This window comes from Athene cunicularia, unplaced genomic scaffold, assembly GCF_003259725.1.
Source record: "Athene cunicularia isolate RWA unplaced genomic scaffold, athCun1 SCF_1, whole genome shotgun sequence".
Lineage (NCBI taxonomy): Eukaryota > Metazoa > Chordata > Aves > Strigiformes > Strigidae > Athene > Athene cunicularia.
The window spans coordinates 1797412-1820993 of NW_020799155.1; the positions used below are offsets into that span (position 1 = coordinate 1797412).

Sequence of the window (23582 nt, forward strand, 5' to 3'; positions counted from 1 at the left end):
GGGGGGGGGGGGGGGGGCTTAATGTATTGATGATGGAAAGGGAGACAAGAGAAAATAATAGAAATTGCAAAGGCTGCACTCTCAATGGTGTTGTGTTGTCCTTCACAGAACTGCATAACCTGATCACCAGAAGTCAAGGGTTGTGTGCAGTGAGTTTTATTCCTTCAGTAGATAAATATGCCTAACATTTACTTTAAACCGTCACAGAGTTTCATTGACTCAATAAGGAACAGGCATTTTAACACTTCTCAAAGAAAATAAATTAACAACCAAGATTGGGGCTGATTTATGTCATTTTTATGAGTGAGTGAATGAATATGGTGGCATTTGTGTGATCTTTTTAAAAGCAAATTTTGATATAATTAAAATGCAAATAGAATATGAAGATAAAGTGAGGAAAATATTTAGACAAAGTAAATGCATGTGTAACTCTGCAAACGTACCTGACAGTACATTTTAGAAAAATGATTAAACCATTTCCTTTTCTCTGAAAGACATAGAAAATTAAAAAACAAAAAATGGGTCCCCAGCTGTAAGTGAGGGAGGGAATCCTCTGATCACAGCCTTGCAAATTCAGCTAGAGAACCTTACATTAGGAATACTGAATCAGCTAAGGTGTAGTTTAATCTAAACTTCTAATTTAAAATCATATGGTAAACTATTGTAGAAACTTTTAAGAGAATAAAAATTTCTGCTTTTACTTAGTAGCTGCTAGAATCAGTGGCAAGACACTGGGTGAAATGTACATTTCCCCCCTTTATTTAGTTTGTTCTCATGTTTATGTTAATAAAACTGTCTATATTAAAGATTAATGTCAGGAATAAACTCTAATTCAGCAACCTCCTTTACAACAGCCTTCTAGAACAACACTTAAGAGTGTCACACAGCCCACAGGCTAGCACTAGACAGGAGCTAGTTCGGTGCATGCAGACTCACCCGCGGGTACGCTAAGGATAAATAATTATTTGTGAGCCTGTAGATCATCATCTTCTTAGACTGCTTCTCCATCAAGTTCCCAAGGACCAGATACTCAATTCTAACTTGCAGTTTATGGCATCTTCTCTTCTAGCACATAGAGATAACTCCTAACAAAGTGATTGACAGACAGAGATTCAGTTACTCAAAGTAATTTTGGTAACGGAAGGCTGATCTGATTCCTGGAAAACAGCCTGGGAACCTGGGTTCCTAAATTTCTGGTAACACTGTATCTACCGGTCTGTTCTGTAGTGAGTGATACCTCTTTGAGCTGATCTCTGGAAACTTTTCTGAAACATTATCACAATATTCTTAGCTAGATTTTAAGCAGTAGTTTCTGAGAGTATTTTATATAAATATTCTCTGCTAAAAATACGTGAGAAGATAGCTCAGCTACAAAGGCATCAGTTCAAATCTTTATCGATCACTGAAAATTTAAAGGAAAAAATATTTACAAAACTATTACAGCATGCACAATAATATATTCTCAATGGATGGAATCTGTTCAGCTTTTTTCCTCATAATAGACTATTCTACAGTCATTTACTATTTTCAACTTATTTGCACTTTTTTTAAAATTTATTTTTATTTTAACGGGTACAACATAGATGTTAATGACTGTATGTTATATCTGTTCTGAGATACTAAGCCCTGTTGGGAAGGATGTTGTCTTTTTGTCTGTACCTTCATATCTACAACATTCACTATGTATCAATATGAGAAATAGGATGAAATGATTAATCTAAGAGATGAGAAAGTAACAGCATAAATGCCAGATGAATAAACTTGCACAAGGGGTAGTGGTACAGTTGTATTTTAAAATGTTCACTGGCTTTGGAAGCAAACAGAATCACTTCCAGAAGACATGAGATTTCTTTTAAGCTATCATGAAGGATGAAGGAGATTAAATAGGTAAGTTATAACAGAGGCAACATGGCTATGACCAAAGGGCAAAATAAGCTTGCTTACTGGCATAGTTACACAAGCCTCTGTCTGAATCTTGCTGCATGAGTAATGGCTTTTTATATTCTTTCAGAGCAGTAGGGGGAATACTACACTCAGAACATCATTGACTATATTTGTATTTGAAATGCTCAGCATAAATGGAAACGTATTTGCTTCTGATGCTTTTGACTTTTTACAGGCCTAGAAGAGTAAATAACCTTAACTTTACTCACATGTGCTACAGGCAAACGTTGTGGAAAAACTAGCATGCAGTAACTTGTACCTGCTCAAGACAGTGGCTTATGACCTGCTCTGTCATTATCATACATCACATCTTCAGCACCATATGAGAGGTGCCAGGACCTGCTTTTTTATATGAGAACATGAGCTAGAGACTGAAGAGGTAGGGACAAAGGCTTAGGGAGTTGCAGTCTGATGTGAAGAGACGGAATACGGTGCAGGAGATGAAAGAAGTGTAAACCAAAAAGAAGAGGGTGTAAAAGTGGGAGCACTATAACAAGTTCCAGTTATGAAAGGCCTGTGACAAGTAGGTCCATGCAGTAGTCTACATGACAATACTGTCAGACACCTGAACCCAGAGAAGTGGAAGATACTATGATCTCCTGAGAACCAGTCTTCCAACAGAATACAAACAGCAGAATGGCAAGGAATAGATAAAAACAATAAACAAACTTTATTGCGAGTGACTCAATACATGAGAGAGATTTGGGGGTGTGACTTAGATATGGTATATTCTTCACTTGTCCTATAAACTGCTGCTGTCTGCTCTAATCTTCCCAATTTTCCATAGGCTACATTGGTAGGGTTTGAGTTCCAAATTTTTCTTCATAATCAGGAGGGTTATATTTTTCCTGCTTTTAATAAAAGCTAAGATTTGGATGTAATCACTCTGGCACTCATAGAACTATAGAATGGTTTGAGTTGGAAGGGACCTTAAAGATTATCCAGTTCCACCCCCCTGCCATGGGCAGGGACACCTTCCACTCGCCCAGGTTGCCCAAAGCCCCGTCCAACCTGGCCTGGAACACTGCCAGGGAGGGGGCAGCCACAGCTGCTCTGGGCAACCTGTGCCAGGGCCTCACCATCCTTGTATCTAATCTAAATCTGCCCTCTTTCAGTTTAAAACTGTTACCCCTTGTCCTATCCCTACGCCCCCTGATCAAGAGTCCCTCCCCATCTTTCCTGTAGTCCCCTCTAAGTACTGGAAGGTTGCTCTCAGGTCTCCCTGGAGCCTTATCTTCTCTATGCAGTCATATGAAGCTGTTGAGAAATCAGTGATTAACTCAGTTTTGAGCTGATCGATCATTTCTATGACTTCTGCAGAAAAGCATGTGGTAACCCAGCAGGAAAGATGAGCTATAGTTTAGAACTGAAGAAGCTAAAGAAGCTTTGATCAAAATTCATTGTAAAAAAAACCCCACCACATCCTAAGCAAGAATTTCACTGCCACAACCAGCATGGAGACCATTCAGACAATTCCTGTTTGTCTGTTTCCCCCTACCTGCATGTTTAGGCAGACTGGCTTTGCACAGGGACCCTATCCATCCACAGTGCGGCGTGTTGTCAGGGAAGGCCGGGTGGGATGGGGCTGTGGAGGTGTGATGAAGGCGCCATGGTGGCAGAGTTGTAGGCACGGTGCCTGCCTTGCATGGGTGAAGTCCCACAGCTAGGACACTCTGTTTTTCCCCATGGCAAGGTACCATGCAGGCAGCTCTCTACTCTGTTGCCATGAGACAATCAAATGTTTGCAGGTGGGAGAATCCCACCTCAGGCTACCAGGTCCCTCAGCACTAGACCCTCTGCTCGGGAAAGGACCCCACCCGGAGGAAGGGAAGGACTTGCCTGCCAGTGTGGAGCTGCGTGCAAGCCTGGGGGGTAACGAGTGCCATATGCTAATGGCTTCTGGTTATGATGAGGTCACTCGGCCATGCTGCACACTGGAAATGCAACTGGTGCAGAATCATTTAGAAAGCGTGTTGGGGAGCTCTGAAGAGTCCTAGAGATGCTGGACACTTGCAATGATTTCCTTCCTGTATTAAACACCCTTGAGGGTCAGGGGTTATGGCCTCTTCTGTTGCGAAAGGTCAGCTCGCCTTAGGCAGTAAGTCCAAGACAGAAAGTCTCCTAGAACTACCGTTCCACAAATAAACTGTGAAAAACACAAATGTGAAAAAATCCAGACCTATTTACTATGTAATTCTGGTACAAGTGAAAGACAAGGAGTAGAAAAACGAGAGCAGACAATTATAGGGTGCTAGTGATCTCATCTAAAACACAGAAAATGTTTCCAAACCTTAAATTTGTTGTATTACCTATTTTTCTTGTTGGGCTGTAAAATAACATTTAAAGCTTTGCTGAAATTTCCTAAAGCATCGTGTTGTTTAAGTGGCACTTACTTGACTCTCCAGCCTGCTCAATGCTCCAGCAGAGTTTCGTGTTGGCCGCCCCATCCTCAGCATCCTGCCTGCTGGAACATTACTCACAACAGAAGCACAGAATCTGGATCAAGAAAGCGCATGTGGGACCTAGGCATGGAAAAAATAAGTACGTATAGTGTTGCAATAGAGTTCTGAGTGGCTCTCAGCTCATTTATTAAGAGCATTCAAAGCAGGAAGTTGCTGAAATTTCACAAGTAACTTTTGCAAGTCTCCTTTAAATCTTCTAAATGACTGGAAAACACAAGACACAGACTTTTTAAAAGGATCATTTCTATCTAGAGAATAGAGATCCATCTTTAAATGCTGTAATATAAGGCAGGTTCCCCCTGGAAAATTATGTTGTTATCAAAAGATAAATTTTTATGACTTTGATAACAATCAGAAGAGAGGTTGTAGTCATGTAATTATTATTAATAAGTCATTAACATCAACATAAATCTATTTTTTATAAAGGGGTGGAAGAGTTACTACAACACAACATGATAATTGCTTTTAAAAGCTTTTATATAGCCACAGTACAGTCCAACTATGTGATTTAATTTCTGTTCTCCCCTATTTTATAATATAAATTAGAAGAGAATAAATGAGGCAAACCATATGGAACCAAGGCCAGGTCAGCAGCAATCCACTATACCACCTCCATTTAAAGTGTTTTCATAGTAAGGATCACGGCAGCTGCCTAACCAGCTCATCCCACTTTTTATTACCTCTTTACAGATGACATAATAAAGATTAATTGGAATGTTTCTCTTCTCTTTTAGAAACTTTTTTTTTTTTTACTAGATTAACTTTCAAATCTTGCAAGTGTTGGAGAAACAAACAGATTTTTGTTCAAACAACTGGGTTTGTATTCATAGCAAGGCCTTGAAGACAAACAGAAGAAAATTATGAAGACATGTTGACAGAACAGTTTATTTGGACATAAATATTAGTATTATTTTTAAAAGGCATCACAATATAAATTGCAAGAAAATAAGTTTGTGAAGGAGGCTTCCTACAGAAGCTATGGAAGCTCCATTCTCAGAGGTACTAAAAAATCAACTAAGCCCAGAGCAACCTGCTCTAATGTTGAAGTTAGTCCTGCTTTAGGTGGGAGGCTGGAAGAGGTGTCCTGTAGATGCCTCTTCCAATGTAAAATATTCAGTGAAATTAGGCCTTGAAATAAAAAATGTGATGGAGGGGGGAGGCAGAAATATGCACACATGCACAGATGTGTGATTACATAAGCATTATTTTCTTAGAAAATTAAATTAAACACTGATAATTTCAAAGATACAGGCTGGGAACACAGTCCTAGTTCTATATATGTAAAGGGGCTATTACCTACGGTTTTGTTAGGGTTTTCTGCAGCTGGGTCTCAAACAATAAGACTCAGTTTCAGTTGCTTTTAGTTTGGTCAAGCTGAAATTTTTAGAGCTGAAATTTCCTTCACAGAATTACTTTCTCAGGCTAGTGATTTTCGTTTAAGTTCCATCAAGAGTAGTTCAGTCATTTCCAAAACAAATTAGCAGAAATATGCATTTCTTTTATATAAATAAAATGTTTACAACCATTTAATTAAAGCTGTGCTTTTTAGTAATGTGTTCAAATTTGGCAGCCTAGAAAACCTGCACAAATTTGGCCAAGACATGAGTGGCTCTGTTCATATAATTGCGGAAGAGATTTGTTGGCACTGTGTAGTTGGTCTCCAGCAGTCTCTTCACAATGAACATACTCCATCTCAGAGCTTCAGGGGCAAACAGAACTCCGTATAAAAAACAAGGCTTCCTGCAGGAACAGCATGGTGAAGGCTGAGGAACAGAAATTAGTGATGCTGCTGGTACACAGCAGTAGAATTCGAGTACATTATTGAATGGAGAGCACAGCAAAGAATTAAGACAGGGTGGAGGTGAAAGGAAGGAGGAAAGTCTAGGTGTAGCAGAAGTGGGAAGATTTATGAACACTAAAGCATATTCTTCTTGAGAACTTGAAACTCAATCCCATTCTCACTGTCTTCCCATGAATTCATAATTTTAAAAAGGTATTAAATCTTTAATCACAGCATGATGTAATGATTTCCTTTTTCTCTCACAGCATTTAGGAACAAAATGGATTCTGTTCACCAAGTGGACCAAGCTCCTGAAAAAATCCCTGTATAAATGTTCTTATTTGAAAAAGGAAGATGCATAGAAAAGGGGGCAGAAGATCACAGAAAGAAAAGGGTATGGCCAATGACAAAGGCAGCTGAATGCAGCCCTGAGGAAGAGTCGTGTCTCTGCCTTCATCTCACCATCTCCCTGTGATTTGGGCAAGTTTCTTAACCCAGATTTTTCACAAGTGACAATCATTTTCTGAGTTGCATCCTAAAAGAAATCTTGATTTTAAGTTGCCTTGTATATCTGCCCCTAGGATGAAATGCTTCCTGCTCCCCAAACATATATTTCTAGTTGTTATAGTCAGTGAGCTCAAATGCAGTCAGCTAGCTACAGGTTTCTCCAGTGCAGATGCTACTGTTTGAAGAAATGGGTGCCCTCCACAGGGCTTGGTTCAAAAAAGCATTGAGTTCTCACAGCTGTCTGTGAGACAGTTTGTTCTGGGTGCTATATGTGAAAACAGACAATCCTAGGGAATGCTAAACAGTCTTTTCAAAAGAATATCTATCTCCAGGTATCACATACTGGACCCAAAATCATTAGGTTCTTCTAATAATTTTCCATTTGTAAAGTAAAATTACCATTTTCTTATCCTTCAGGACTTTTGAGGAAAATGAACTGATTCATGATCAAAAGTAATTGGATACTATACTGATACGTGTCATAAGGGAGGTAAAAAAAAATAATTTAATTATTCTGGATTTACAACATGGTGCAAGGAATGTACAGCAAATCAGACACAGGGCCATATGAAAGAATACATGAAATACAGAATATCTGCTTTTCCTGGTTTTCCTGGGTTTTATTTATACATTTTATAAATATATACATATATATTTTAGACGGTGTAAAATCACATTTCTTGTGCCCATGTAACTATTTACTATAAGATACAGTGTAACTAAGGCTGTAATTTTTTTATTATTATTAACTAGAAATATTTAAAATTAGATGAAATGAGGGAAAGAAAGCTGTAAGCAGTGAACATGTAAATCCCAATCTGATGACTTTTGCCATCACCATCATCCAGTGTTGCTCATCGCAGAGCATGTTGACACCCAGGCTGAGAACGGGGACCAGTGCAATCCCAAGTGGGCTTCCAGTGCCACCCTCCTTCCCGTCCCTCTCTGCTGCCCAGTGGTGATTTACGGCTGCATGTGGCCACCCTGAGTACAACAGATCGTGTTAACTGTAGTATCAGAAGTAATCTAGCCTCAGGAATGTGAAACGCTATTTGATCTATTTACCCTGCCAAGAAGCAGCACAAAGGAAAACTCCACCTAGCAACCACACCGTTACGGATGTACACTAGCTGGGAAACAAACATACTTTCTGGTTGTCTGCCACACGCTACAATAGATGAGCCTGCAAGTTGTTGTGACTCCCATTCCCGTGTTCTTAAAAGCACACTACATATACTCACTTTTAACAGGTGTGCAGTCTATTATTTTAATAACATTCAAACTGAGGCTAATACGACATTCAAAGTGAGGCTATGTGACTCAAGAGAGAGCCAATATAGCTTATACAGATATAATTAGTGCTTGATACCTTTTACATGCAGGTTGGTGGCAATAACGAGCTGCAGCTTTCAGATATCAATTGCAGAGGTTTCCATGTTCCTGCACTACCTCTCCTTAGTCCTGGAAGGGCAGGTAAGGTTCCCACTTCCCCTTGCGGGAAGACAAACAGTGACACTTTGTCACATGCCGGAGATACACACAGGCACCATGGGTACAAGTGCCATAATTCTTAATTAGCCAATGTTTAATTTTCCCTCGTCTTGGCTACAGAATTTAGATTATGTTAATAATGTTAATTTCTTAACAACGTATCAACAGTTAATACGATATTTAAGGTATGTGGAGTAAAACCTTGTCGGCGTTGTTATTCCATTATGTAAAATGGGTTTTCTACTGCGTGAGTTGTTCATAAAATCACCAGCTCAACAACAGCATCATCATATTTTTTTATCTGCACAAACAGGATCCGTGGCAGACGGTGACCTGACATCGCCAGTGAACTCTAGTCCTTTCTCCAGCAGAGACAATAAAGTTCTCCGCACTGCTCTTATTTATAGCTTAAACTCGAGGGAAGAAAATTACGAAGCACTTGACTTTCACAGCCTTCTGGCAGGGATCACAGCCAGGGAAAGGTGCAGTGGGAGCCATTTTTGGCTAGCAGTTTACAATATGGCAAACCCTCTACTCAAGAATAAATTACAGCCAGTAAATTTGCTTCATTTGTTTTTTTATTTACAAAAAGCCATCCTAAAATATTTGATAAATTCTAGTCATATGTGGGCTGGTTTATTCAGCTTTGGTATAAGATTTTTTTTGACTGTCACAGAACGCAACCCTTCTAGTCTACAGGTATTTTTATGAAGCAGGCTTTTAAAAACACTTCCTCACTAGATGAAAAAAACAGCCATTTTTTAGTAAAGAATTTTTAAGCATTGGCACTAGAGTTAATTGATAAACTATTAAACTGTTAAGTTGTAATTTATAGCACCTATAATGGCAACAATGTCTGAGTGATCACCCTATACTGCCATTAAAGACATACCTCATCTCTTAAAGCATGAAATACTGTGAGGTGGTTTGTAATGATGCATATATCTTGCTACCTGCTGATAATAACCTATCAGCAAGGACAACAGTTTAATTATATAGTACGACTCCTGCTGGCTTCCAAATATTTCTGTTGCTCTTTAATTTTTTAGCTAAAAAAGAACCAGTCTCCTTATTTTACACTAGTACATTAATTTATGAATGGAAGACAGAAAGCTTATATTAGCTGCTGAGGTGCCTGAATTCTTTGTGTTGCTGCCATGGTATAAAAATCTAGCCCCAGATGCCCATAACTCTGATAGATGGTGGAGAACAGGTCCCAGACCAGCTAAAGGATGTGGAGGAAATCCTAGACTAGACCCCTCACAGAGATGTGCAGAATATTATCTCGAAGGTGGCACTCAGCCCTGGCCAAGTGAGATCTCCGCTTACAGACACAGATCAGACAGCTTGGCTGAAACATCTTTCTCCTACAGTCCGTCCTTCAGGTTCATTCTGAGTGTGGGATCATAGCACCCACCTTGGGAACGGCACTGGCCCTGCAAGAGCAGAGGAGCAATATTCAGGAAATTTTGAGGTAGGCACCAGCAGCTGAGGTTCAGTGTTTGGCACAGAAGCAGTGAGAAGGTAAATTGATGTGAACTTAATAATATAAAATCAGAACTCCTTTTGTCTGTGAAAGAGTAAGCTGTGTGTCTAGGTACTGGGGACTTCCAACATAGTCCTATCCCTTCGAACTCCTGCTCTAAAAGGAGTTTTGAGCATATATTTCCATGAGGACCTATTAATAGTGCTTTCTACCAGAGTCTGGTCTTTGCAGAGACAAATACATCAGCTTGTTTAGTACGTCAGCATTCATGCCTGGAGTGAACTCCTGTCCTATCAAAGTCAGTAATACGAGAACCAGAAATCTGGATTGAATGAGAAGAATATCTTTAAATTTGGGAACTACTTATGAAAAAAAACCTGGATTTTGCTTCATACACATTTATCTGATTAATAAGCAGACAATAATAAATAACCAATAGTAGAGATTCCCCCCCCCCTCCATTTCTGAACATTTACTTTTGAAATACTTTTGAAAATTAGAAACTTTTTAGCATGCAAGCACAGCAAATGGACATGTTTGAGATGTTCTTGCTTTGCCTAACACACTATAATTTGGTGTAGAGAATAGGAATGTATTACAATGAGAAGAACTGGCAGCGCGTTACAGTCCTGTAGTTAAAATAACCTTTAAAGTAACTATCTTCCATTATGAGTTTTTAAGTGCACAGGAAGAGTTTATGAAAGACATGAAAGCAAGGATATTTACTCTCCCAGGTTTTAGCTCCTACTGATGCTGAGGTGATGAAATAGAGAATATAGCAACAAGATCACTGTCGTGTGAAAACAGAGGAATAGAATATGTTAACTAGTTTGTTCCAAAAACAGGCTGGGCTGCTGTGCTTTACTGATCCCTGCAAGCAATAACATTGTGCTGGCCTGCAGAATGGTGATTGCTTTACACCACAAAAAAAAAATGTTGTTTTGGTAGAACAACGTGTCTCACAGAAAGGCTGTTCCAGATTGTCCTTGTCCCTGCTCTGCTGGCTACAGTAAGCTGAGCACAGAAGAGAGAAGCATTTGGTTGACAGACCCGTGCACCTGACATTGGAATGTTTGTGTCAAATATGTTACTGGCCATGGCCTGGAAGAAACTGCAAGCTGAAGTGAGAAGGAACTTTTCACTTCAGAAAATATCTACCATTATGTTATCCATACTACCCAATTACTCCACATTAGTTTGTACCTCTGTTCCCTGTGATCCCTCTCTATTTTCAGTGAGGATCTAGGAAGTCTCAGAGTGGATCTGACCATAATATTATTTTTACCAGAGAATTCAAACATTCTTGAAGACAGCAGGGTATCAAATAATAGTTTAGGCTGGAAAGAACCTTCAAGATCATCAAGTCAAATCGTTAACCCAGCACTGCCAAGTCCACCACTAAAATGTGTCCCTCAGTGCCACATCCACACATCTTTTAAATACCCCCAGGGATGGTGACTCAACCACTTCCCTGGGCAGCCTGTTCCAATGCTTGACAACCCTCTGGAAATCTGCCCTCCAGAATGTCAAAGGTAGCAGTTCTGCTGACGCCCTCCCTACTTCTCCAAGAATCAAAATCTATCATTTAATGATCGCTGTGCCCAAGACGGCCTCCAACCATCACATCACCCACAGGTCCTTCTTTGTTCACCAACAGCAGCTCCAGCAGGACACCTTCCCTAGTTGGCTCACTCACCAGCGGTATCAGAAAGTTCTCTTCCACACACCCCAGGAACCTCCTGGACTGTTTCCTCTCTGCTGTATTGTATTTCCAGCAGACATCTGGTAAGTTGAAGTCCCCCACGAGGACAAGGGTGAGTGATCGTGAGACTTCTCCCAGCTGCTTATAGAATATTTTGTTTTCCCCTTCATCCTGGTTGGGTGATGTATAACAGACTCCCACCATGATATCTGCCCTCTTGGAATTTCCCCTGATTTTTACCCATAAACACCCAACCCTATCATCACCATCATTGAGCTCTAGATAATCAAAACACTCCCGAGCACACAGGGCTACCCCACTGCCCCTCCTTCCATGTCTATCCTTTCTGAATATCATGTAGACATCTACTGCAACACTCCAGTTGTGCAAGTCATCACACCATGTTTCTTCCCTCATCATTCCCTGCAACTGGAAGGATAGAGTAAAACACAACTTGTGCTGCTGATCCCTTAACCATCATCCCACGGCCCTGAAGTCTCTTGTAAGTGCCCTTGGACTTCTTGTGGCAACTTCATCACTGCCTACCTGAAAAATCAATAATGGCTAATAATCTGAGGGTACCAGGGTAGGGAGTTTTCTCTTCAAATTTTTAACCCAGACCCCAGGGAGGCAGTAGAATTCCCTAAGTGAGTCCAGTTGGCATATTGGGTATTCTGTTCCCTTCAGAAGGGAGTCTTCTATGACAATGGTCTGTCTTTTTCTCTTTTGGAAGTAGTTTTGATGCAGGGCATAAGCCAACTGAACCTCGTTGTCACCTACCTCCATGCTAGATGAACCATTGCCCTTGTTATTGTTTGGCTCCACTTGCAGAGCCTCATACCTAGTAAGCAAGGGCGCCTGGGAAGATGGGGTAGTCGTGGAGGAGATGTGCCTTCTGCACTGGGCAGGAACTTGTGACCATTGCCTCCAAATCCCTTATGGCCTCCCTGGTCGAGCTGGCAGAGCTTCAGTGCCCTGCCTGCATGCCTCTGTTGCCCCAACAGCCACACTGCGCCCTCTAAGGGCTGCTTTTATATGGGGCAGGGGAAGGGGACTTGGCCAGCCATTGCTCCTGGCCCCGCCAAGGTCCTCTCAGCTGCAGTGGCGGCTCCCTCGGCGCCCCAGGAGCTTTCCCGGGTTCAGGAAACCAGCCTGGGCACTTCACGGGAGCGCTCTGCCACAGATCCCCCGACACCGGAGCTGCTCACCTCATTATATAACGTTACACTATAAAGAGCGGACAAAGACGACCTCTATTGTTTGAGTTTGCAGAGCTAAAATTATTGTGACAGGTTATAAACTCACGCTACATGTCCTTAGAGTTTAGAACAGTCCAGTAGACTCCCAAAGAATGAATCTGATACCTCTATTGATATGTAAAGATCATCTGTTTATACTAAGTTGATCTATCATTATCTCCTTCCAAGATAAAATAAATAAAGGTAATATCTTTCCATTTATCTAGTACATATCAAATAAACTGGTAGCTGTAAACAAAAATAAACACATTCATAACAGGCAAAGGAAGTGCTGTGTTATTGATTATTTGGAAAATATAGCAAAACATATTGTGCTAATTATACTCATGTTTGCTACCAGCTAATACCACCCTATTATACTGCTATCGGCCGCAGTATCTCTGTGTCACTGTTTTCAGTAGGATTCCACTTGACTGCAGATTTTCTGTTCCCTGCCTGCATTTAATGCTCTTTCAAGTGTATACACTAAGACCGTAAATAACTTTTCTCCCAGATTCTTAGCTCTGTCCTTGCTATGTTAACTAGATTCACAGCAGTGTCTTCATTTTCTCCTCATTTTTGCTGTGTGAATTTGTTAGAAAACAATGACAAATTATCACTGGCTAGCACCCATTCTTTGTACTTGCTAACGTCTCTCACACAGCAGAAAGGGAGAAACAGGTGTCAGATACAAGGTTAAATACAATACTTAGTCTGTCTTTTATATTATAACAAATCTTATGAGCCAATTTGGAAAAAAAAAACAAACAATATTAAATAATTGGAAGCTAAGCAGTAAGAGTTCCCTCATCTTTTTAATTAATTAAGATAGAAATAAAAAGAAAGACAGAAAGAAAAACAAGGGATGATAAAAGTTGTAAAATACTCACAAGTCTTGGAAAAGCTGTGCAGCAAGTTGACACAGAAGTTAGGATAAAGTCTGCGCTAGTGACAGCAGCAAATGCTCCACCCCCTTCTCCATTCTGTTTTACTTTCAGTTGTTAGATATTAATATAGGACTATGTTTGTACCTAATACGATGTGGAAATTATTCTCACCACAAATAGTATATAGTAGGGATTTCCTGCTGCCTTTATTGAGCAATTTTCCAACTTGGAAAAAACCTAGAAAAAACATGGGGCAAGACATACGTCTGCAATTTAGAAGTCAGGCAAGTGACTGACAAACACAAAAGGCAGCTGCTTGCTGTCCCAAGCAGTGGCATTTGTGCATGCTACCTCTTTTTCTTCTGCAAAGGGAAGAAAACACACAGTTTGTGCCTTTGTCTCTGCATAGCCTCTTCCCCCTTTGTAGCTTAAGTGTATCATCCCAGCCAGAGCACCGAAGAATTGCTAATCTTGGAAGCAAACCCTGTAGCTTTATGCTGTAATTCCTCTTTTTCTCTGCAGCCTCAACCCCAGCGTTTTACTGGAGTGGCCACCACAGGAGTGAAAGAGAAGTCACCTCTCAAGACAACACCAAAAAAGAAGAGCATGGCTATGGAAGAAGGTTGACAGGAGAGAAAAGAGCTTCTCCAAAAGGTACAACATCTGGCTTGCCGTGGGATGACAGCACAAAGAGGTGTCATAGGCCCAGGTGACATCAGAAGAGGATCATTATAAAGGAGCTGAAAAAATACTCTGCAAATTTCAGTGAATTCAAAAGTTGTGGATGTTAGCTGTTAAGAAAAGTGGGGGTTTAGTGCCTATGATAATCACAGGACATGACAGCTGTAATCCTAAAGTACTGCTTAGACACATCATGATGAAAAACCTTTCTACCTTGAGCTAAACTTTAATGTCCTGAAGATGAGGCTCAGGAGCTCCCCAGGAGTACTCTCAGGTTTCCAGGAGCCATCACTTACCTATATAAGGGTCACGCACTCCAGAGGCAACAGTGAAAATGGTACCTCCTCTCTGTGCAATCTTCTTTTTGGCCTCTTGTGCATTATTCTGGGTGCTGGTTGTTATTCTGTGCATGCCACACTCTGTGAGGTAGTAAAAATATTCTGCAGCTAAACGAGAGGGTTTTAGAAATGGCTCTGTCTCCTTGCTGAAGAAAAGATGAGCTTCTAGAGTTTCCTTCCTGTTTCTCAGTGAAATAACATTTTTTCAGGAACACTATTTATAAAACCTGGTGAACAAAACCAGTTAGTTCCCTGTGCTGGGATATTCTATTACAGCCAGATTTAGCAAATCTACTTAAGGACCTTAAAGACTACTGTATCTTGAACATCTGTCATATGAGAAACAAGGACTGGAACTGAGTGTTTGCAGCAAGTAGTTCTAGATGGCTGCATGATGAATTCATTAGATGAGGCAGCTTGCTGCCATTTCTCAGCACTCCTGTGCGCTACGTCCTGTGGTCCAACGCTTGGCTCCAGCATTTGTTCTGCAGAGGAGGCAACCAAGTGAAACACAGTCACTTGGTTAGCTCCTGTACAGGGTCTGGTTTGCAGCCACTATCACTGCAAAGAACCTTCCAGCAATTTAACACAAGACAAAAAAGCAGAACTCACTACTTCATGCTCTCCAGGGGCTCTTGGCTGTTTCAGATGACAGTGTATCTGTGTCTGCAGAAAAACAGCTACTCACTTTCCTTCTACTCTGTCTCAGTATGGAGTGTTAATACCACTTTATAAGCAGTTGTACAGATACAGGAGATGAAATCAGCCTCAACTGGCAGCTGTTAGAAACCTGTGCAGGATTCGAAAGAGAAAATAAAAGTACAGACCTGGCTGGAATTCTTGCCGTGACAGAGTACAAAAATGCAAATGAAAAGGAGGTACCAGCATTGGAGGAAAAAACACCAGCCTAGATAAATATCTAAACCAAAGAAACATAGTTATTTATTAACTGTCTTGTGGCAAGGGCACTTCTAAGACAGAAGTAGTCACAAACACCTCTGTTTCTTCAGTTTACGCCAGCTCAAAGAATGAGAGTAAATGATTTCAAGTATACCTGTGAATGCATGTATTTGGACTTGGGATATCCCAAAGTCTCATATTTTTCACTGTTTAAAACTGAAAGAAAAGAACTTGTTTTCCAATTGGTTTTGCTTTTTGATGTGATGTCTTTGCTATACTGTAATTCATCAGAATTTTCTCAACTAGGAAAAAAGCAAACATCCAAAAACAAGCACACAAAGCTTTAGGTATTCATGAACTATATTTTGTGGGAAAAGGGAAAGGATCACTCATTAAATTTGTTTTAAAAACACTTTCCAAACAGTTTCCTTTGAACACTGTGAAACGCCAACACTGTTTATAAGGTGGATTTTTTTTTTTTTAACTACCTCTCTGGGTTTATTCTTTTTTTAAGAACTATGTTTTTCTGGCATTTCTGAAGTTAAAATATATCAGTTTCTATTTTAATATAGAAACTGTTTCTAAACAGTTGTATACAGTAGTTGCATACAAAAATAATGTGTCAGTATGTATTGCATTACAATAGGGTGACAACAGCACCTGCACTCCCTCAAAATTTAATTCTCATTCATTTTCTTAATCACACAAAAATGTGCTTCCTAATTACACAAGGGATATTTTATAGTCACCTAAACACTACTAGCCACATCAAGGTGTTTATTTATAGCATAAATTATTCTCATACCCTTACAAGCAAAAAAAAACCCTTTCTAATTTATGCAGGTTTCATTTATAGTGGACACAGGCTATTTGGCAAGATATTGGCAATTACTCTCACTAATGAGCTACTGAATTGTAATTTAGTATTATAAGTGCAGTGACAAAGAATGTGAATAACTTACATCATGCAAACAGTAAAGTGAAAACAGATGCATGAATGTGATTTTCAAAATAAAACAGGATAAGTGAAAATTCAAACATGACCGTCCTGATTTGAAGCAACATTGCCCAAACGTTTGGTGCAGCTGCACAACAGTCAACAACAAGTTTGGGTTTGCTGTGCTCTTAAAAGATTGCCTGTATTCTCATGAAATTGATTCCTTAGGAAGTGGTGTTAGTTCTGTTACTGAACACCGGGAGAGAAAGTATTGCTACAGTAGTGAGAGTGAAGAAGTGGGAGGGAAGAAGGCAATGGAATGTAGGTGGTTAGACAGAAATGCGATATTTTCTGAAGGTAGTCTGGAAAAAAATGGCAGTTGTTGCAGAGCCAGATCCCTTCAGGATGGTCTCCAGCTGACCCAGCTCAGAGCCAGCTTTCTTGGCTAAATTTCTGAATGCTACTGCACTATGCTTTTCTCACCTACTGTCTCATTGTCAATTCTTTCAACAAAAACATCTCAAAATGGAGGCCTTCTCTGATAAGACATGAGCTCTCGTAAGACATGATGCTCTGATAAGCATAATGATTTTTTTTTTTTTTAATGAATTCCACAATTTTTAGAAAACTTGAACTCAAATTTACAGGCAGATGCAGAGGACAGCAATTTCAATTTGAATAGTGTCTATTTCTGAGTGGGTTTTTTTTTTATTATAGCATTCCTGCTGTGATTGAATTTTTGCTGCAGGGCTAAAGTACTTACTACACCCTCAATTATCAAACTCATGAATTTGTGGGTAGGAAAATGAAAGAACTGTTGTTTTCTTCCTCTAGGTGTCAGAGTGTATATAAAGAGCCGATAAGCAGGTACAGCTTTGACTCCCCCCCACTGCCAGTGTGGCAGCCAGAGGAGCTAACTCAGCCTTCTGCCTCTGAGGAGTCACATCCCAGTCATCCCACCAGCATTCACCATTACTGCATGTTGTTTCAGCTAAGGTGAACCTTGATTCTAGCAATAGTGGCCAGCAGCAGAGCGCCTCACTCCTGAGCACCAGGGGACAGAACGGAATTTGTCTGATGAGGGACTTCTGTAAATATGTCTTTGATATATGCTAGGAAGGTGTATTTCTGGAAATTGTAGACTTAAAATCATACACATAACTGAATTTAGGAGCTGTCCTGCACCAGTGCTATGACAACACAAAGCCCAATATTCACGTCTGAAATAATTTTACGGCGGAGTTATTGCTGTAATACAACATGCAATATACAAAACATGTTCCTAGGTGAGAACGTGTGCCTTCTGAAAATCTAGGCAACTTTTGCTTCATGGCTGATATAAGACTATAGATAATCTGTCTCTTTATTTTTTCATACTAAATTATAATGTGCCCTAAATCATAGACTCTTTAGGTTATTAAAAACTTCCGGCATTTCAAAAATGCTATTTAATTTCTAGAAACATCTGGAGAGACATTAATATTCTGCCTCTCAGAAGCATGTACAGTATTTCTAGCATGTTGTAATTTATCAGCCATGGCCACTAAGCATGGGCTATTCCTATTTAATGAGATAGTGTTTCCAAGAAAAACCGTATCAATTGCAAAATCAGCAAAAGCAAAACAAAGGGAAAGGCATTTATTCCTTAAAATAAGTAGGAGTATGTTTCTCAATCTGTGAAAAAAACTAATGCAGAGAAATGTGCAGTTGGAGTCACAGTTGGAGTCATGTCAGAAACCTGTAAGTCTGTTTTGTTTAGTGCCTTGTGAACAAGCACAATCCTATTTAGACAAAATATTTGTGGTATTGCAGTCTGAAAGTTTTCCTAGAAGAGCTGCTCCTTAAATTACATGATAGGGAAAATCCTACAATCAAAATAAAATAAACGTGAATACAAAGGCTGGTTAACATCCCAAAAGGCATGTCTTCACTACAGCAGTTGTCTTCAGTTATATTTATTTCTCTCTGTGTTAATCAATCCTGAGTGGAGTGGCCAGACCACAAAACTCTTGCAGTCCACGCTGTCTCAGTGGCCTCTGATGTAGAGAGTTACATGTCAAATCCACAGGCCTGTCAGTGAATCTAATCCTTATTTAAGTTCCCAGTTAGTTCCTATAAGAATAATTCTCTACTCAAATGCTTTATTGAAGTTAGGTGCTGTGCCACTTGATTTTAGATGGCTGAGCACTTTCTGAACTGGGAAGCTGAAGCCTAGTGCTGTGCCTTGGGAATCAGGCACATTTAGCTGTTAGGTTTCGTGGGCTGAACAGAGCTCTGTCTAAATTAGCCAATTAACAAGGCTGGCAAAAGCTTTTCAAAGGTTTAAGTGTCCTTGGCTTCACAGGCCATGCCTCCAACCAGGATCCATAGCTCAGGAACGCCCCTGAAAGCAGAGCCTTTCTTCAGTTTAAAGCACAACATCCAAAACATGTGTCAGTCAAATATTATTTTTTTCACTAGGCAAGCATTCTGTAAGTGTTCCTCAACAGAAATTCCAAAACAGTGAACTGAAGAATCAAAATGTTATATATGTTTGTTATGTTATGTTATGTTATGTTATGTTATGTTATGTTATGTTATGTTATGTTATGTTATGTTATGTTATGTTATGTTATGTTTTTATAATAATGAAACTGAAACACTTGGGAGAGGGTGGGGTGGATTCTTCTCCTCAAAGCTATTCGTCAAAACAATTTATCAAGATCTCTCAGTCTTAGTCCATGTAGATACCCTCTCTGAGGTTAACAGCCTGCTTTGGGGCTCACTTTGTAGTTGGACCTTTCAGGAATGCAGGAGAATTAGATCCTAACCCATACGACAATGCAAGTAAGTCCTACTAAAAAGAAATAACACTCAAAAGAAAGGACTGAAAGAGGGAAGAATGCAACTGAGTAATGATGTGCATTCCATCAAGATTATTTCCTCTTTTTTCTCTCTATAACTAAAATACAATAACCATGACATATGTACCATATTTCTCATTTGATAATGCTGGTTTATAGTTTCATTATACTGTAATACAGCTGGTCTCTTTAATGCTCAGAGCTTTTATAACGAAGGTAGAAATCACTCAGTGGAAAGTAATTTCTGTATAAATAGAGAAAACAAGATATTTAGTTACCACATGGACAGAATGTATCTAAACACTTGAAATCCAAAAGATTCTGCACAACATACTGTATTTAGCCAAGAGGAAGGAAAGGGCTTTCTCCAAGTAGGTTAAACCAGGACTCATACCAAAGTCAAGGTTCTCTTTAGTTTTGCCACAGGTTACTAGGGCATTTAAGGAGCCTTTTCATATATTGTGTGCAATTATTATTGCACACTTGTGCAATATTAAACTCCCACATCACCCCACAGGGAAAAGAGAAGGTCCCCCCTTCATATGAGGGGACTATTTGCTGAGTGAAAATTTCAGTGTTTCCTAGTATTGTCATATCTAGCTACCCCTGATTTATGACTTGCAGTTCTTGTTCCTATTCAAGAGGACTCGCAATCTGCTCAAGATTGCTCAAAATAGAAGAAGACCAAAGGCTGACTTCTGGGCCATGTCCTAGCACGGGGCGTAAAGCAGCAGCAGCCATTTAAATTGCCTCTGCAACGATGTCCAAACTGGGGACACTGACAATAAGCCAAAAGCTTTTGTCAGTATGGTTGGATCAAAGTTTCTGTGCATTAAAATAACAAATGAAAGGTGATCAACAGATTATCATATTCTCTGCACAGCTGGAAATGTGGGAGGAAAAAAAAGCAGCTTTTTATAAAAAAAAAAATAATATTGAAGAGATGAGACTCAAACCACCCATTGTTGATAACTTTGCCTATGTTTATTTGCTCCAGAAGCTACTTGTACAGTACTTGGTCAAAAGTAGCATGTAAAAGTAGATGCTAATTGAATAGTAGCATCCAGAAATATCTGAAATACCAATAAAAATCATATATAGTGAATTTTAATCAATATATAATAGTAAAGATGTTTTTTCACTGGAACAAAGTTGAGACTTTACTGTGAAGGGGAATTAAAGTCACTGTAGAGGACACTGCAATTAAGAATGTAAGTACTGATATATGGCCATTAGGCTTCAAGTGTGTATTTAGTAAACAAATCAAGCTTAAACTCAGGAAAATACATTGCCTCAAAAATATTTCAGTTTGTGAGAGTGCAACTACACATAGTAATGGTAGTCCATAAATCCTATGTAATGAAGATACTAAGTAATGAGTTTGCAAGGCATGGACAAATAGTCAGTGTAGGCATACAATGGACTTGATGTCACCTGAGAAAGGCTAATAAAATCTCTCCAAAATCTTATACATGGAAAACTGTGACATTTCTTGTTGCTTCCCAGATATCTAAACTACTGGCAACATCTTGTCACTTGCTTTTCTTTTTTTTTTTTTTTTTTTTTTTTTTTTTTTTTTTTTTTTTTTTAATACCACAGAGTTCCTTCTGAAGTGACTCCCACCAAATTTACCAAAGAGCATCTATTTTTTGTGCAGCTCCCAACGTAACTTGTTTCCTGTCTTTAAAATGAATGCTGTGTGGCTTAGGGGAGGGATAGAATGGAGTTCCTGCTGATATTACACTTTCTTGCAAAGCCTTCCATGCATTTATAACCAGTGGAGACTCTGTGATTTTCTAGATTTATGTTATATGCAGCTGGTACTTAAAATTGCATGCTTTACTTGTTTCATTCCTGGGTGACTGTATGAAATCAATTTTAATCTACCTTCACACACATATCAGTAGAACCTTACTCTTAAGAATCTGATAAACACAGTTGTCTTCTGGCACCCCAGAGGACAAAGAGATCCCTTTAATCTTTGGCAAGGAGGAAGGGTTAAGTCTTTGCACTGAAGATATGAAAAAGTGATTTGAAATTTTAATAATGGTGAAAGTTCAGAATACCCTAAACCACAGGTCTCGGAGGCCTTTTTCATTGCCAGTCACCCAATTAGCAATAGCTATGTTCAGCAACTTTTAATAAAATCCTATATACTCTACTTCGGTTGAAATAAGAGTTTCAGCTTAAAATGATGGTTTTTTGCTAATTTGTCTATTTCTCAGAAGCTGGGTGAATATATGAAACTGATGACCTCCTTAAGTCTGTCTAGAGAATGTAAATGGCCACTGTGTGATTGCTGAGGGACAGGTAGTGTAACTTGAGGGTTTAAAAGCACTAGAAGTATTAATATATTTAATCTGATAATTTAAGAATAACTTCTTCCTCACATGAGAATGAGAAGAGCTGGTTTTCTGTGGTCATTCATATTGTGATTTCCATTTCTTTGGGAGTTTCTCTTTACTGCTCTCTGCCCCAGTAGCTGCTGAAGACCTGCTCACATTAGGTAGGAATCTCCACTCTTATAGCACTAGACTGCACCTGTCCTTTTTCCCTTCCAAAGCACAATATCGATTTCATGGTCATGTTGACCCATACTACCCCCTTTGAAGATGAGCACTGCTACCATAAGGAGGCAATTTCACTCTCCGTAAATGTTGGTCAAGAGCAGAAAGTTTCCTGTGCCATGCAAATAGCAATTCAAGAGGTAATGCTGGATATTCATGTAGAGTCTGTCTAAAAGTGTTTGTAAGGATCTGAGATTTTATCAAGGACTCCATTATTTACTTTCTCCCTTTACCATCTCTTCTCCAAATAAGGATATTGGCCCTTTGGATTTAGATGAGTCTTTCATTGGTGATTGTACCTTCTTTTAATATTTTGCTTAAAAATAACGTCACTGATCTTTCTGATGTGTATGGAGTGATCTTCGGTTGTGTGTATAATATATTTTTAGAGTTATCTGTGTTAGATCAAAAAGTGAGTTTTAAAGGTTTTGTGACATTGTTTGGGCTGTCCTTCTGCCCCACAGTGTGAGCGTGTGTACCCAAACCACACCTAGTAGATATTTTATTAAAGTGCTCTTCAAAACCCTCAGGGTGCTGAAGAACTTCCCAGGGATGTGGCATAATATGGTATGCAAGAGGGGTGCACAGCGAAGGTAGGATCCTGTGGCAAATGCAGGGAAACTGAGAGAATGAGAAAACACATAGCAAAGAGCCGGAGTTAAATCTGGTTGGGGGCCGGTCACGAGTGGTGTCCCCCAGGGCTCGGTGTTGGGGCCACTCCTGTTTAACATCTTTATTGATGATCTAGACAAGAGGATCAAGTGCACCCTCAGTCAGTTTGCAGCTGACACCCAGTTGGGTGGGAGTGTTGATCTGCTCGAGGGTAGGGAGGCTCTGCAGAGAGACCTGGACAGGCTGGAGCCATGGGCTGAGGCCAACTGGAGGAGTTTCACTAAGGGCAAATGCCGGGGGCTGCCCTTGGGCCACAACAACCCCCAGCAGGGCTACAGGCTTGGGGAGGAGTGGCTGGAGAGCTGCCAGTCAGAGAGGGACCTGGGGGTGTTGATTGACAGCCAGCTGAACAGGAGCCAGCTGTGTGCCCAGGGGGCCAAGAAGGCCAATGGCATCCTGGCTTGTGTCAGCAATAGCGTGGCCAGCAGGGACAGGGAAGGGATCTGACCCCTGTACTCGGCACTGGTGAGGCCGCACCTCAATTCCTGTGTTCAGTTTTGGGCCCCTCACTCCAAAAAGGACATTGAATGACTCAAGCGTGTCCAGAGAAGGGCAACGAAGCTGGTGCAGGGTCTGGAGCACAGGTCGTACGGGGAGCGGCTGAGGGAACTGGGGGGGTTTAGTCTGGAGAAGAGGAGGCTGACGGGGGACCTCGTCACCCTCTACAGCTCCCTGAAAGGAGGGTGCAGAGAGCTGGGGATGAGTCTCTTTAATGAGGTAAGAAGTGATAAGACAAGAGGGAATGGCCTCAAGTTGCACCAGGGAAGGTTTAGACTAGATATTAGGAAGCATTTCTTTCCAGACCGGTTGTTGGGTGTTGGAATGGGCTGCCCAGGGAGATGGTTGAGTCCCCATCCCTGGAGGGGTTTAGGAGTAGGGTCCACATAGCACTGAGGGATCTGGTGGAGTTGGGAACTGTCTGTTTTAGGTTAATGGTTGGACTGGATGACCTTCAAGGTCTATTCCAACCTAGACGATTCTGTGATTCTGTGAGTCAGGTCTTAGAGGTGGGCAGAAAGAACTTTTAGAGGGCCCGAGAAAAGTGAGGTGATGTTCCTCCATGTAAGGATGAGTGGGCAAGGAGGAAGATGTGTTTAAAATATCCATTCTGTCTGACCTAGTGACTCTGAGTTAATTTGAAAATGTG

At 40.2% G+C, this 23582-nt stretch overlaps 1 protein-coding gene and 1 long non-coding RNA gene across 3 annotated transcripts in view; one reads left to right on the forward strand and one right to left on the reverse strand.

Moving 5' to 3' along the window:
* Nucleotides 1-4417, reverse strand: part of IL15 (interleukin 15) — a 35845-nt gene extending 31428 nt beyond the window's left edge. For both annotated transcript variants that reach the window (XM_026866994.1, XM_026866992.1), the window contains exon 1: nt 4338-4417. In XM_026866994.1, the coding sequence (XP_026722795.1) occupies nt 4338-4400 (63 nt within the window). In that variant the 5' untranslated portion in view covers nt 4401-4417. The remainder of the gene's footprint in view (nt 1-4337) is intronic.
* Nucleotides 4418-9074: 4657 nt separating this feature from the next.
* LOC113490481 lies at nt 9075-17343 on the forward strand. The gene is made up of 3 exons (XR_003400239.1): nt 9075-9658; nt 14020-14151; nt 17188-17343. It is a non-coding gene; the product is annotated as an uncharacterized LOC113490481 (long non-coding RNA).
* Nucleotides 17344-23582: the final 6239 nt, after the last annotated feature.